Source organism: Hibiscus syriacus, unplaced genomic scaffold (assembly GCF_006381635.1).
Source record: "Hibiscus syriacus cultivar Baekdansim isolate YM2019G1 unplaced genomic scaffold, ASM638163v2 tig00014773_pilon, whole genome shotgun sequence".
Lineage (NCBI taxonomy): Eukaryota > Viridiplantae > Streptophyta > Magnoliopsida > Malvales > Malvaceae > Hibiscus > Hibiscus syriacus.
The window spans coordinates 180,582-195,579 of NW_024062337.1; the positions used below are offsets into that span (position 1 = coordinate 180,582).

A 14,998-nucleotide genomic window follows, 5' to 3' on the forward strand; every position below is an offset into this window, starting at 1 on the left:
AAAATGCTGACTAGCTTGCCACCAATCAGTGGCAAGCTCAGCCTCCGTGGGTGTCAGTCTCATTAATGGAGTGTTGGCCTCCTAAAAATATAAAAACTAAAACAAAGTTAAACGTCTACTATTAATAACTTGTTTATATATGATAGTATTTGTGTTAACTTACATTATTTATTGTCGCATATGGTATTAAGTCTTCCCAATCCAACATACGTTTCCTCTTCCAGGAAATAGCCCTAGGAATATCATCTGAGGATTTTAATGCATATGTCCGCATGTTGGGGAAAGCCTCGAATATCCAAATCTACAAACAATATAATAACAAACATTAGTAATTGTTAAATAATTAATTATAATTTTGAAAACATTATATAGAAATTCTTACCTTAAAGGCCCAAACAAAGCCTGACAAAGTGTATTTCGACCCATCGCCCCACAAACTTTTGCGGTCATCAAAGGCAGACGACAACTTAGTCTAGGTAGCTTTCCATATATACGAACCCCACGGAAACAGATTTCATGCATTTAGGTCCTCTACCAATAATATTAGCTCCTGAGGAATAGGTTGTCTGGCCTCTCTGCCTAGAAAGCCGGCATACAAAAGTAGTAGAAGGCATACTCGGACAACATCGACGTCATTCATCCGAGTAAAACCATCTTCTTATTAAACAATTTCTTCATGTCGTCGACGTGTAAGTTCGGCTTCTCTATTGACTCATCAGGAAAAACCCTGGATAACCATGATGGGCGGGTGATATGACGAGTGTACCGGCCTACATCATCGAGTCCGAATCGTAGACCAGTGATTAAGCAGAACTCCTTCCGCCCAAAACAAGTATACGCCGGTGGAAAATGAAACCATATCTCTTCCTCACCACGTTGTATACTGTCGGGTAGATCGCTAGTCATGGTCTGAAGCCACAAATGGGTCAAACTAGCATCTCCACCCGGATGTTGTACTCTCAACCATGGCCCGAAGCAGGTTTCTTCAAACAATTTTCTTTGTGCAGGTGAAAGCTTCGAAGCAATTGTAGTGGCTAGGCTAACTTTATTCCTTAATGTCAATGAAGCCGAAAAAAATTTCTACAAAAAAACAATAAACATACCAAGTTAGATATACCAAAAATTACACTGTCAAGATATACCAAAAACAAAACAATAAACATAAATAGTAGTTTATTCTTGAAACTAAAATTTGCAACACTGTTTTTGTCTTTTGGTTGAAATGAAAATCGCAACGAGATAATGAGAATCGCAACGCGGAAATGACTATCGCAACGAGAGAATCGCAACGCGAAATGACTATCGCGACCAGACAATCGCAACGCGAAATGAAAATCGCAACCGCGAAATAAAATCGCAACGCGAAATGAAAATCGCAACGCGAAATGAAAATCGCAATGCGATTTTGGTTTCGCGTTGCGATTATCTCGTTGCGATAGTTATTTCCGCGTTGCGATTTTCATTCTCGAAACTATTCTTCTTCTGCATTACTTCAACCAAAAGACAAAGCAAAGACAAATACTAACTTCACAGGCTAAACAGTTTAGCAGTATTGGCAGCAATCGAATGAATTTAATAAGAAATCTAAGTGAAATGGTTAATCTATTATTGAAATTACCAGTAAACTTATCATCAATCTCAATATGAAAAACCTAAAATAATGCAAAAATTTCAAAATAAAAATAAAAAAAACTAACCCTCGGAGGTTGATTTTCCATTTCTGAATGATTGTGAGGGATTTTTGACTGTGAATGGTTGTGAGGGATTTCGCCGGCGATGGGGACGGAAATCTTCGGAGATGGGGACGGATTTCGCCGTAGAGAGTGAGAGATGGAGATGGGACTGAGTGTTGTGTTTTTGGGTTTGAGGTTATGAGTTGCGATTACTGTGGACGGTTCATTTTCCGATTTATTAAGAAAAAATACGTGTTTGGAATTTGAAAAAAAAATACGCGTTAATACGAATGGCGTTATGTAAATCGCGTTGCGAAAGTCAATATCGCGTTGCGAAAGTAAGTATCTCGTTGCGATTTTTTATTATCGCATTGCGATAGTCAGTATCGCATTGCGATTTTCCCAATTCGCGTTGCGATTTACTTATTCGCATTGCGATTTTCCCAATTCGCGTTGCGATTTACTTATTCGCATTGCGAATTGGGAAAATCGCAACGATACTGTAGACCATCGCAACGCGATTTTCAACTATCGCATTGCGAAAATGCAACGCGAATTTGCGATAATGGAGATCGTGTTGCGAATTAGCGATCGCATTACGATTTTGTTGGTCATTTTGGCAAATCCGAAAAAAATTGGTTAAAATCGTATATTATATGGGATTTTTGGTCACTGAAAACCATGATTTTTTGAATTAAGCAGCTTCAAAGGAATAATAGTAGCCAGCCAGTAGGTACGTCGGATATTTACGAATTGAACCGCTTCTTCTTCTCCGGCTTGTCTCTGAAACCACCACCACCACGCCTTTAACTCCGATGCTGCGAGTTGCAATCCAAAGAGTACTCTTTTCCTTTCTCCTTTTCCGTGTACAATCTTTTCTTATACAATCAAATGCTACTTCATTGTTTTATTACTATTATTACTTGTAGATTTCGGGGCGTTCCACCCCGATGATTTTTCTTCCCGCGACATCGGCGTTGTTGAGAGGCTGCTCCTATGCTACATATGACCAGGTCATTTTTTAAATTCTAATTTTCGAGTGTTTCTTCGTAACTGAACCCGAAATATGTTACCCCCATCACCTGTTTGACGAAATTACCGAATAAGTTTACCGTGCGATTCATCCTTCATTTTTATTTATAATTTTGAAGGCCATGTTATTCTTTGATGGTTAGTTAAATGTCTTCTTATTCAAATGCTCTGCTTCTGGACTTTTTTCTGTTTCCCTCCCTCTAGAATCCGGTGTCAAGTATTAACTAAATACTGGATAACAAGTCCTTGAGATTCCACCCGTGGTTGAGATTCATCCAATGATTGGTTTCTATTTGAGGGTTTCATTTTGGTTTGGTCTAATATTTACGTTTTTTTTGTTTTGCCTAGTTAAAATCTAAGAGCGGAGGAATAAATTTTAAAAATATATGTATGTATGTGTGTGAATATTGTTGTTCCAATTTCAACACAATTTAAAATTTTTCATGTCTCTTCGATCACTTAATAATCGTCCTTCCTCCTGCCTGGTCTACACTGAAAAATAAAATTGGGGGATAAATGGGTGTGGGGGACACTGGAATGTTAACAGCTAGGTTGTCTGATTTGCTGCTTCCTTGAACTTTCTATACATATATATATATATAGGTCATTCCCAAAGGACAAGGAAAAATAGCACACTCTGGCCACGTAGTGAAGGTAAATTTTTTTTGTTTATCTGTTGTCATTGAGTTACTGTAATGTTTAAAAAATGTTGTAGCATTTATTGTTAATAAGCTTGTCATTTTCCTGTTAGTGGTATAATCTATCAAGTTGATCAACAGAGTTAATACGCTTGGACTTTACTTAAAAAGGCCTTAAAAATATGACTAAGTTTGATAGAGTTTTATTCTTCAAATTTGATCTTGATTCTAAAAGTTCATGAGCTATTCGCTTAGCCTCATATCAGTACAGATAAAATCTAGTTCATACTCTTGTGACAGAGAGACATATTACCAAATCAAAAGTTCAACTAACACGCACGAGCAAGTCAAGCCTAGTAATTACATATATATGCTGAGTAGTTATTGGAATGAACCCGGATAGATCATGGGGAGACTTGGCTTCCTTACACTCCTTGTAAGGATGAGTTTCAACTGGAAGTTCTTTCTTTCTTAATCCAATTTTATCAAAAATAACTTTTAGTTAAATTTTATTTGGTAAATTGAAAATAATATAAATATTGAACAATAAAAACTTGAATCTGATTTTATTAGGTTTTTGAAGTTGTAATATGTTATTTTGTAGTGATTTTACAACCAATGGGGTTTTACTCTATAGAAGATGTCATGTATGGTGACACTGGGATAATAAGTTTGTTTAAACTAATATAGATTGAATGAAATAAGTTTGTTTAAACTAGTTAATTTTTCTAGATTTTTGACTTGGAATATTATGTGAAGGGGTCCTTAAAATGATTAACTAGATATGCCACTCGAACTCTGGGTAAGTGTCGAATATGATTATGTGTCTAAAACGGGTGTACTCAATTCTTTTGCAAGTTCTTTTATATATTTGCAGGGTTGTGCTTGCATACCATGCCTAGCTATATGTCATACAAACACTTTAGGGATAATGAAGAATCAAAGCAACATATGTAGATATCACAAAATTTAATTTTTGACTAGTCATCAAATATCACCTTGCTGTACTTTCCATTTAATTGTTAAGGTCATCCTCTTATCTCTATTCATTTTCCTTCAGTTCTCATCTACATCATTTTTTATGAGAATGAAATGCCATAGAAACTTTTTTGAGTTATAGAAATAAAATGAAGGTAAAATGAGGGATCCTTTAAGTTTGAAACATGTTTCAATAAGGTCTTCTATGATTAGCAGATGGGTTGAGCAATTATTTTTTAAGTTTGTATTTCTTCCTTGTATACAATGGGTTTATTTATCTTTTTAAAAATCACGATTTCACAAATATGATAGATGCTTATAGAGATGACACATCTTATTAAATTTTTAATCATTTCCCTTCAGCTTTTACATGCTGCTTTATTCCAGCTGAGTTCTTCAACTTTGCTAGTTGAGTTCATCTTGTTTGATTGCCTTAATTGATATAGGAATTATTTCAGGATCAATGTAATAACCAAACGGTGAATCTTTATCCCAAACCAAATGTTGGAGGTGAGCAGAAGCACCAAATTGGACAAAATGTCTCAAGAAAGGATAAGATTAAGTTTCTTGTAACCACAGTAAGTATAAAATTGTGCATCTTTTTTCACCTTGGATTAATTTTGAATGCTAAAGTGGGTAGTTAACTTAGTAAATTAACTCCATCTATGCAGCTTCTCGATATTACAGACAGTAAAGAAGCTGTCTATGGCACTCTTGATACATGGGTTGCTTGGGAGCAGAGTTTTCCTATTGGACCTCTTAAAAATGTAATCCTTGCTCTTGAGAAGGAGCATCAGTGGCATAGAGTTGTTCAGGTATCAGCAATTCGTCTCTTTAATTATGTTTTTGCATTTTAATCTGCTCCCCCCCCCCCCTTCAGGATGATTTATATTTTCTTTGTCACACTATTACATAGTCACCTGAACTGGTTAGTTATCACTATCATCATATTTTATTGTTAAGAGGTGTTATCACACTTTGACTTGTCATCCTTAAGTTGAGCATCTCTATCTTTTGTCAAATGGTTTTAAGTGGATGCTTAGCATCGTATCCGAGGCTAAGTGTGTTCTGTTCTTGCCCAACCCCATGTGAGCTTGTTAATGCGTAGGCCTTTGTTAGCTACACTTGAGGGAGTCTTAGGTAGTGTTCATCTATTAAGTATTTGGTTTCCATTGGTTTATAATCAAGTTGGGTCTCTTTGCCTATTTCCATTTGGATTTTTCTCGGATGCTTAACAATTATGTTTCAAGTTAAGAAAGAAGATACCATCCAAGGTACTTGGGTTCTTGAATCAATAAGTGGGTTAATCTGTGACTGTAGTAGTAACTAGTAAGAACATATTTTTCTTGGCAGTTGGCCCTTATGTTTCTTAGTGTAGGTTAGGGCAGGTCGTGCACATATTGAAGATAACTGCTTGCAAGAAGAATTATATCCTAGTATAATCAAGAGAGAAGGTTGATTGATGCTTACTAGAATAACTCCTGCTTCAAAATATAATGAATCATTGAGGCTGATTCTCTAGCTAAACAGGGGATTGGATGAATATTATTAAGTGTCATAGAGGTTTTCTAGCAGGTTCTTGGTCTATTGAGGCTGAAGGGGCTGGGAAAGTTTTGTTATTGTAAGGAAGGTTTGGTCGTTTAGGGAGTTTTGTTTAAATATTCTGTAATTTTTATGGCTTTGACAGTGTGTCTTGGTTGTATTTTATGTAATGAGTCCCTGATCAATAAAATCCTAAGGCACTCTTTTCCTCCCTCCAATGATTAAGGAACTTTCTCAAGAATTCCTTTAATCAAGAAGGGGGTTTTTAATGAGGCCTGTAATTTCTATCAAAAAAAAAATATAATGAATCATGTCAAGTTTGAACTCTTTGAATATGAATTCAAGTTCAACAACCATTCTTCCCTCTTAGGTCATCAAGTGGATGCTAAGCAAAGGGCAGGGAAACACAATGGGGACATACACACAGTTACTACGAGCTTTGGATAGGGATAATAGAGCGGAGGAAGCACATCAATTTTGGGTGAAGAAAGTTGGTGCTGATCTACATTCAGTTCCTTGGCAGTTATGTAGACTCATGATAGCAGTGTACTATAGAAACAACATGCTGGAGAATCTTGTAAAGGTATGTTTTGTTTACAAGCTGTCAACCATGTATATATTGAAAAGGTAGTACTTAATATCTTAGAGGCAGTTTTCGGATCTTCGACAGGTCAAAGTTCTTTTTGGCAGTTGTTATGGACTTATTTTTTCCTTCTCTCTCTCTCTCTCTAGTCTTGCTTCATTAAAAGTTCAGCTTGTTTTTATTTTTTCCATAACTTCTTTTCCCAACATGTTGTATTGATCTATTTTTTATTGTTATCATAAAGCTTTTCAAAGGCTTGGAATCTTTTGGCCGCAAACCTCCAGAGCAATCAATAGTTCAAAGAGTTGCAGATGCATATGAGATGTTAGGCCTTGTTGAAGAGAGAAAAAGGGTACTTGAAAAATACAAAGATATTTGTACCAAGACGGAGAAAGAACGTAAGAAGTCCAAGCAGGCTTCATTGAAGAAAAAGAAGAATTCTGGTTAGACTCTCCGTCTCTTCCCACTCTGGAAACCACTTGCAGTATAGAAATTTGAATTTTAGGGGGATGTAAGGGTCGTGCCATGTTCCCTGGGGCAATGTAGCAAAGAATGTTAGTGATGAGCACGAGGAATGTTTGTTTCGTTTTCAAGCTCAATATATTCTGCTGTTCGGATTTAATGAGAGACTCAAACTCCAGAGCGCATGATTCTTGTAAGATAAAAATTCATTTCGCTGTCCTTGGTTTGTGGTTTTCAGGGCGGGGAAGATCGAGACAGAGACAGACATCAGCATCAGATAACCTTGCCGGCACCATAAATGGGTCAGAATCAGAGAGATGAGGATGGAATTTGCTTCATCCTTTATATGAACTGGTAACATAAAGTTTTTCGTCGGCTATTATATAATATACTTTTGGTTCCTTGGACAACTTGGCAACAGGATTCTGAATTTTTATCATTTGGAAAATCAGTCTTCTGCAGAATCCTCGCTCGGAGGATAGTCAACACAGAACAAGATTTGCATTAACTCGAATTATCACGCTGTGTTTTTAAGTGTTATGTTGTAACAGAAGGTTGTAAGGAACTGGCTTTGTATTATTCTTATATTAATAAATTTCTAGGTACTCTTTTCTCCTTCCAATGTCCTTTACATTACTGATGTAACATGGAGGTTATGAAGGGGGCTTTTAACGAGGCCTACTCTATTTCTATAAAAAAATGTATAAATTTTCTCTTGTATATTCGAGTGTAACGAGTGAGTGCAGGTAGATTGTTAGGTTTAGTTACTTGTGTTGCACCCTTGTTCATTAATACATGCATTTTGGTCTTTCTATTCTATCAATGGAAAGGAGGGTTAAGCATCCATTTTCTGCAACGCTGACACAATAACAACAGGCTTTGTATTGACTCAACTGTTAATGCATGCCAGTCAAGTCTTTCCATTCGTTCTGATGTCAATTCGAGTGCTAAATGTTAGCTCATAGTTGACAGAGGAAATTTAGCACGTGTAAGTTGAATTTTTAGACATGTTTATACTTATCTTATGTTCTTTTAATAATAGAGGAGGCAAAACCCTTTCACATTATAGAGGTACTGACCTTGTGATGGAGCGAATAGCAGGTGAGGCTGTTGAGACGATGCATAAAGATCCATCGTTGTAATATTCAACTGCATGGGATCAAGGTTGAAAGTCAACACACTAGATGTTGGAAACGACAAGAATGACTTAATTAATTGAGTCCCCGTAGAAAAAGCAACCTCCATGGCCACGCTTTTCAAAGTCAACATTTTTACGGATTTCGTCTGCCAAAACTGACGCCCAGCTAAAGGTTGTTTACTTATTTAGATGGTAGATTCTGATATTTATGAAATATTAGATTCATTTTTTTCAACTATTTTAATTATTTCAAGAATATAATTTTAATATGTTTACATTAAGAATACACACAAATAATTATCTTCATTGCATAATGCTTGAACCCTAAATACTTGATTTTTATTTTATAAACACGAGGCAAGTAAAATGTAATATTTGTTCAAAGATAACTCTCGACAATTTGACATCAGACGTTCGCACCACTGACATCTATGGCGCTCAAACACGAGATCTCAAAAAATAACAACACATTCTTTACCATCGGTGTCGCTTGATTTATGCCTACAAATGAACTTTTAAAAAATAAAGTTTATTAAAACGGAAAATAAATAAAGGTTTCATAATTATCATCCACAAAAATGAAGTAAATTTCAGTAATAGATATTCAAATGTTAATATTCATATTTTCTATGAATCTGCTATAAATAGTAATTAAAATATTTACTATCCAAATCTATAAAAATAAAACCAAATATCCTAATAGCAAGAAATATGCAGTTACAGGAAGCAACCCTATATTAGTAATACTCGTTCAACATGATGATGCATGCACGCATGACTATTCCACAACTTCACATCCATATATATATATATATAAAAGCAGCGCAGGAAAAGGAGATGTGAAACTGGGTATTGATGATGGTTTCTTGGGCGGAAAAATAACAATATATATATATATATATATCAAACACCAACCTTTCATGAGTCAACATTTCTTATTTTCTCTCTCTCTTTTATCCTTTTGAATCTTCTGTTTCTCTTTGATCTTTCTCTATTCCCATTCCCACCTGAATCACCACCAGCAGCGCCGACAGGCACTACCCCAAGGCATGGATTCCGGGGAGAAACGCCTTAATGAGCTTGGCTACAAGCAAGAACTCAGAAGAGAAATGGTTTTTTTCTTCTTCTTCTTGTTCTTGTTCGTCTTTTTATCTGAGTTTGATCTTGTTAATCATAACAATCCATGCTTGTAAAATAAATCTTTTGCAGACTCTGTTCAAGACTCTTGCAATCTCATTCTCAACAATGACGTTGTTCACAGGGATCACTCCCCTGTATGGCTCAAGCCTACAATATGCAGGCCCTGCTGCTCTTGTTTGGGGTTGGGTTGTTGTCTCTTTCTTCACCTGGTTTGTTGGAATTGCCATGGCTGAGATCTGTTCCTCTTTCCCCGTCTGTCCCTTCTCTCTCTCACAATCTTTGCATTCTCATTAAAAAAACATGCCCTATAAGGTATTGTATTATTATTCATCAAACTGGCCTCTTGTAAATTTCGACAGACCACAGGTTCCCTTTACTTCTGGGCTGCCCATTTAGCTGGTCCTAAATGGGGTCCCTTCTCGTCATGGTGCTGCGCCTGGCTCGAGACCATAGGGCTTATTGCTGGCATAGGTACCCAGGTATACTTAAAAAAGATAAACACAGGGCAATCTGTTTGTAAATTGTTTGAATTTTTAACCTATGTTTATGTGTGTCTGCCATTGAAGGCTTATGCAGGATCACAAACACTGCAGAGCATTATCTTGTTAAGCACCGGAACTAATAAAGACGGCGGATATTTTGCTCCCAAGTGGCTCTTCTTATGCATGTATGTGAGTCTCACTTTAATATGGGCAGTGCTCAATACCTTAGCGCTAGAAGTCATTGCTTTCATCGACATAATTTCCATTTGGTGGCAGGTAATGTGCCTTCCCTTGTGTGTAGTTCCATAAGCCGGTTATAGTTTCTAATGTTGTATCTTGTCAGGTAATTGGAGGTTTAGTCTTAGTTATAATGCTCCCATTGGTAGCATTGACTACGAAATCGGCATCGTATGTATTCACGAGTTTCGAACTGGGGGCAGACACGACGGGAGTATCGAGCAAACCGTACGCGGTCATCCTCTCTTTTCTCGTCAGTCAGTATTCGATGTATGGGTATGATGCAGCAGCACATTTAACTGAAGAGACTAAAGATGCAGATAGGAATGGTCCTATTGCAATCCTGTCCAGCATTGGGATTATTTCGGTGTTCGGATGGGCTTATATCTTGGCCCTTACTTTCAGCATTCAGGTATGTGTCTGCGTATATATAGATGGATAGATAGATCGTTTTTCGAAGTCGTTATGAAGATGAAAATCTTGCATTTATTTGCCATATGTTGTTTTATTCAGGATTATAGTTCCCTCTATGATCCGAGCAATGAAACTGCGGGAGTATTTGTGCCTGCACAAATACTGTACGATGCATTCCATGGGAGGTACCATAATTCTGCTGGAGCGATAGTGTTACTATTTATCATCTGGGGCTCTTTCTTCTTTGGTGGGCTATCAATCACCACCAGTGCAGCCAGAGTTGTAAGTAATCTAATATTGATAGCCGAGTCCGAGAACCATTTCCGAGCGATACATCGAACTTACTACTAATCATCACTGGCTGACTGATTACTCATCCTGCACCATTGTAACTTTCAGGTATATGCTTTATCAAGAGACAAAGGGGTCCCTTTTTCATCGATATGGCGACAAGTGCACCCGGTGCGCAAAGTTCCATCGAACGCAGTATGGCTATGTGCGGCCATATGTATACTTATGGGGCTGCCAATATTGAAAGTGAATGTAGTGTTTACGGCCATAACTTCCATATGCACCATCGGGTGGGTCGGTGGCTACGCGGTCCCGATATTTGCGAGAATGGTAATGCCGGAGAAGAACTTCAAAGCCGGACCGTTTTATTTGGGCAGAGCAAGCAGACCGGTGTGCCTGGTAGCCTTCGTGTGGATCTGTTACACGTGCTCGGTGTTTCTCTTACCGACGTACTACCCGATCGCTTGGGAGACATTCAATTATGCACCGGTAGCTCTAGGTGTGGGGTTGTCTCTGGTAATGCTATGGTGGTTTGTGGATGCAAGGAAATGGTTCAAGGGACCTGTGAGGAACATTGAAACTCGTGAGAATGGAAAGGTTTAATACCAATATATGGATCCAAATGCTTGCATCTCTCTGCTGTAATGCTCTAACTGATTCATAAGAATGTTGAGTGGTTCTCTTTTTATAATTCAAATTAACTTGGTAAGCTACTAAGTCGTTATGCTTCAAGTCGATGGACTCGTAGAATGCATTAAGAGTTGGACAAATGATTGTTAAAGGTCACGGTTCTACATCAGAGTGATTGAACGATCATTGCCAAATGGTTGAAAGTATTTAGAACAAATATTATTTTTACAATAGTCTTAACTTAATAAATTAAATAAATTTAAAAAGGAGTAATTAAATCAATTTTATAACATTAAACGTTTTTCGTCAACCATATATGTTAAATAGTTCTTTTTGACCTATTTCTTTAGAGTATTTTGGCCCGTAATGTTTCATCATGGGTCAAAAAGGCTCCTAACGTTTGAATAAATGATCATTTTAAATCTTATTTTTTGGAGCATCTTGGCCTCTAATGTTTCATTTTAGGGTAAAAAGACCCTTATCGTTTGAATAAATAATCATTTTAGACCACATTTTTTGGAGTATTTTGGCCCCTAATGTTTTGTTTTAGGGAAAAAGGTCCTTATTTTAGAGTCTTGACCGTTTGTTAACTAACAATTTTTATCCACAAATGAGGCTTTTTACCCAAAATGAAACATCGAGTCAAAACACTGAAAAGAAAAAATAATAAGGGTCAAAGTGACTATTTAATCAAATATTACAGGTATTTTATGTGTATTTTATGTGTTTATTTTATATAACTGGGGTCAAACTGTAGTATTGTATAAACATTGGAGGTTAACTTATCGTTATGTAAATTAACATTATATAAAATTAGTGAAAGTCATTAATATCGTCGTTAAAGTGTTATCAACAGTCCCTATACTACACTAGAAATCCATTCTAATCCTTCTAGTATTAAAAAGGACACGTACAAGTAAATATTTTAATCTAAAATATTAAATTTAGCATGAGTTGAACTGAAATATTTGATTTAAGTACCTCTTCGGTCCTTATTAATTTATAAATTAAACAAACTGATTCTTCCAAAAACAAAAGCAATTTAATTCACATGCTCTTGGAGTGAACCAAGCACGTTCCAGTAAGTGTCGTGTGTTTACTTTTAGTTGGAGTTTCATTGCTTGTTTGTACTCTCCTCTTTGCATGTCTCATGCACATATAATCTCTCTCTCTCACTTTCAATGTTTGGTTCCTGGAGTTTAACGAGTATTATTTTGAACTCGAAGTGGCTGAGCTCGGGTATGTACTTCAAGTGGTTATATCGGTTCTTTTGATCTTCACGAATAGTATGTGATTGTAGGCAAATGTACTTGAAGAGGTTATTCTGTATTCATATATAGATCAGAGAAACTTTGACCTCTGTATGCAATTCGGGCTGATTCAGGAGAGGGCTGGAATGCATGAATTTGATGCAAGATTCTTTCATTTTGAATAGTATTACCTCAAGGATTTGTTCCAATAAATGAGAGATTACTACAGACCAACTTGACAGGTAAATCCTAAAATCAGCAGAAGATAAGTTCTTTTGGTAAAATCAGCAGAAGAGAGTTTGTGTGTCTGAAGGCGATCGCTATTGCCTTTGGGCTACCATTCATATGATTATTTTAGTTTCATCTTTTAGATCCCCTGTGTTTTGATTGAACACATTTACCTTGGAACCTAAAATATTGTTTCAGATATGCATAGTAGCCATTGATGAAGAAGCTGGTTGACTGCTCTTAATAATCATATGCTTTAACTTTAACTTGTTAGTAATCTTTCTGGCATTCTAGTAGCCATTCACAATATTTGTTTGTTACTTGGCAAAAAGTAGTTCAGGTTTCATGTGGGTGGAGGCACACACTTGGTATTACTGAAGAGAAGAACGTCTTCTCCTGGGGAAGGGGTACAAATGGACAGCTTGGTCACCGAGAATCAACGGCCCGGTAGTACCATTTTCATCTACGCTATTGATCACCAGAGGAAGTTTTCTTTATCTCCTCGATTACGAGTGATCAAAATAATATGTTCATGAAGAAATTATAGGTAAAACAAAGCAATTAACTATCTTACTTGGACTCGAGTACTGTAAGTGCTAGATATTGGTATGAGTTCAACACCGGTATGTTCAGCTTTCCATAAAGCCTTTCCATGTATTTGGAGGTTATACCTCTATACCAATTTCTAGATGTGCTTGGTACCGGACATGGATGTTTCAGAAAAATAAAGAGTCCCAGCAACATAGGTAGAAGTGTTTATAGTAGACAAAGCTGAGGACTAGGTCGATATCATGTCGAGTTTTTTTATCATACCGTCGATAAGGTCGTTTGACGGTAGATGTTAAATGTCTACAGGGACAAACAGCTAACTCAGGACTGGTGTGAATGTTATTCCATCACAAAAATTAAGGAGGGCTTATAATCAACCAATTGGGTTGAAATTTAAAGCTTCAGAAACCATCCAAGAAGATGGCAAGAACAACACATGATTCGCCTAATTACTTAAGTGGGTTGAAATAGTTAATTATTGTTCTTTGCTTCTTTATGTAAATTGGTTTATCACTTAACAAGAACCGTGTAACTTCATTAATGGACATAATCATAACAAAACTTGTGTTTGGTAATCTAATCAAGGTTAATTACTCATCCCATTTAGTTATGCAAGTGAATAGCCTATTAAACTCGAGAGAAGAGAAGCAGACGGCATAAATCCAAAGGGAAAAAAAATGTAGAACTAATATTTTGATATAACGAATAAGGGCAAAAATATTTTTTGGACCAAATTGAATTTGTTCAAATATTACAAGAATAATTCAAAATTTTTAAGTTTTAAAATGCAAAACAAATAATTTTGGGCCTAGTTTAAAAAACCCCTTCAAGAGATTTCGAAATCCCAAATGCATAATGTAAATATGAGCTATAGGTTTTGAAATCCCCTATTCAAACGGTTAAAATTTTAAATGAAAGTTTTGAACCCCCTTTAAAAGTTTCAAAACCCCTACGCAGAATTACAGATTTTTCAGCTCTCAACGACTCCAAATCATCATCAATGGCTAAAAACAACTAGTAACTCATTCCAACATATAAAAACAAGTTGAAGACACTTGAAGAAGGTGACTAACCTATCCAAGCAATCAAAAACAAGAGAATTTTTTTTTCATTCATTATTTTCTTTCTCTTGTAAATATTTTTTGTTTTTGTGATCTTTAATTTGTAAACACATTCCTTTTTAGAGGTTTTATTGTTTACAATTATTTTCATTTGTAAAAAGGTTTTGGTTCTAACTAAGCCTTTGAAAAACTAAAGAGTTTATAAAAGTTATCTCTTTATCATTGGAAAAGAAAGAACAAACTAGTGGATTTGTTGAAAAATCCTAAGTGAAAAACTTAGGTAGTTGATGTAAACTTCATTGTGGGAGTTGAACCACTATAAATCATTGTGCAATTTTTTCTATCTTTAAACTCCTTACTCCCTAAACTTCAAAAGGCCAATTCAACCCCTCTTGGCATATTTTGGTTGATCGAACGAGCTTCATCAATCCTAACAAAAAAAAACATAATCCTTACATTGATTTTTTTGAAAAATAGCTTACAACCAACCGTGTACCTTTCACTTCCGGTCCAACACAGTTTCTCAGAGAAGTAGGATCACGTGAACCAAACACTGTAATCAAGGTGTAGCAGAGAAGAACAAGGTGTATCCCGACTCGGTACAATAGTTCCCAAACAAACACCAAAAGATTGAGACCAATATCAATACAATGATATGATACATGTTTTG

The 14,998-nt window shown here is 36.2% G+C and overlaps 2 protein-coding genes across 2 annotated transcripts; both read left to right on the plus strand.

Moving 5' to 3' along the window:
- Positions 1–2,411: 2,411 nt before the first annotated feature.
- On the plus strand, positions 2,412–7,376 carry LOC120207454 (pentatricopeptide repeat-containing protein At4g18975, chloroplastic). Its single transcript, XM_039206905.1, has 8 exons — positions 2,412–2,512; positions 2,603–2,686; positions 3,309–3,359; positions 4,780–4,899; positions 4,993–5,136; positions 6,234–6,446; positions 6,691–6,889; positions 7,147–7,376. The coding sequence occupies exons 1-8, from the start codon at positions 2,489–2,491 to the stop codon at positions 7,227–7,229; spliced, it is 918 nt and encodes a 305-aa protein (XP_039062836.1). The 5' UTR covers positions 2,412–2,488; the 3' UTR covers positions 7,230–7,376.
- A 1,646-nt stretch (positions 7,377–9,022) lies between these two features.
- LOC120207451 (amino-acid permease BAT1 homolog) lies at positions 9,023–11,225 on the plus strand. Its single transcript, XM_039206903.1, has 7 exons — positions 9,023–9,158; positions 9,256–9,438; positions 9,546–9,665; positions 9,753–9,944; positions 10,012–10,317; positions 10,419–10,601; positions 10,719–11,225. Exons 1-7 carry the CDS (start codon positions 9,096–9,098, stop codon positions 11,211–11,213), a joined length of 1,542 nt encoding a protein of 513 aa, XP_039062834.1. The 5' UTR covers positions 9,023–9,095; the 3' UTR covers positions 11,214–11,225.
- The last annotated feature ends 3,773 nt before the right edge of the window (positions 11,226–14,998 follow it).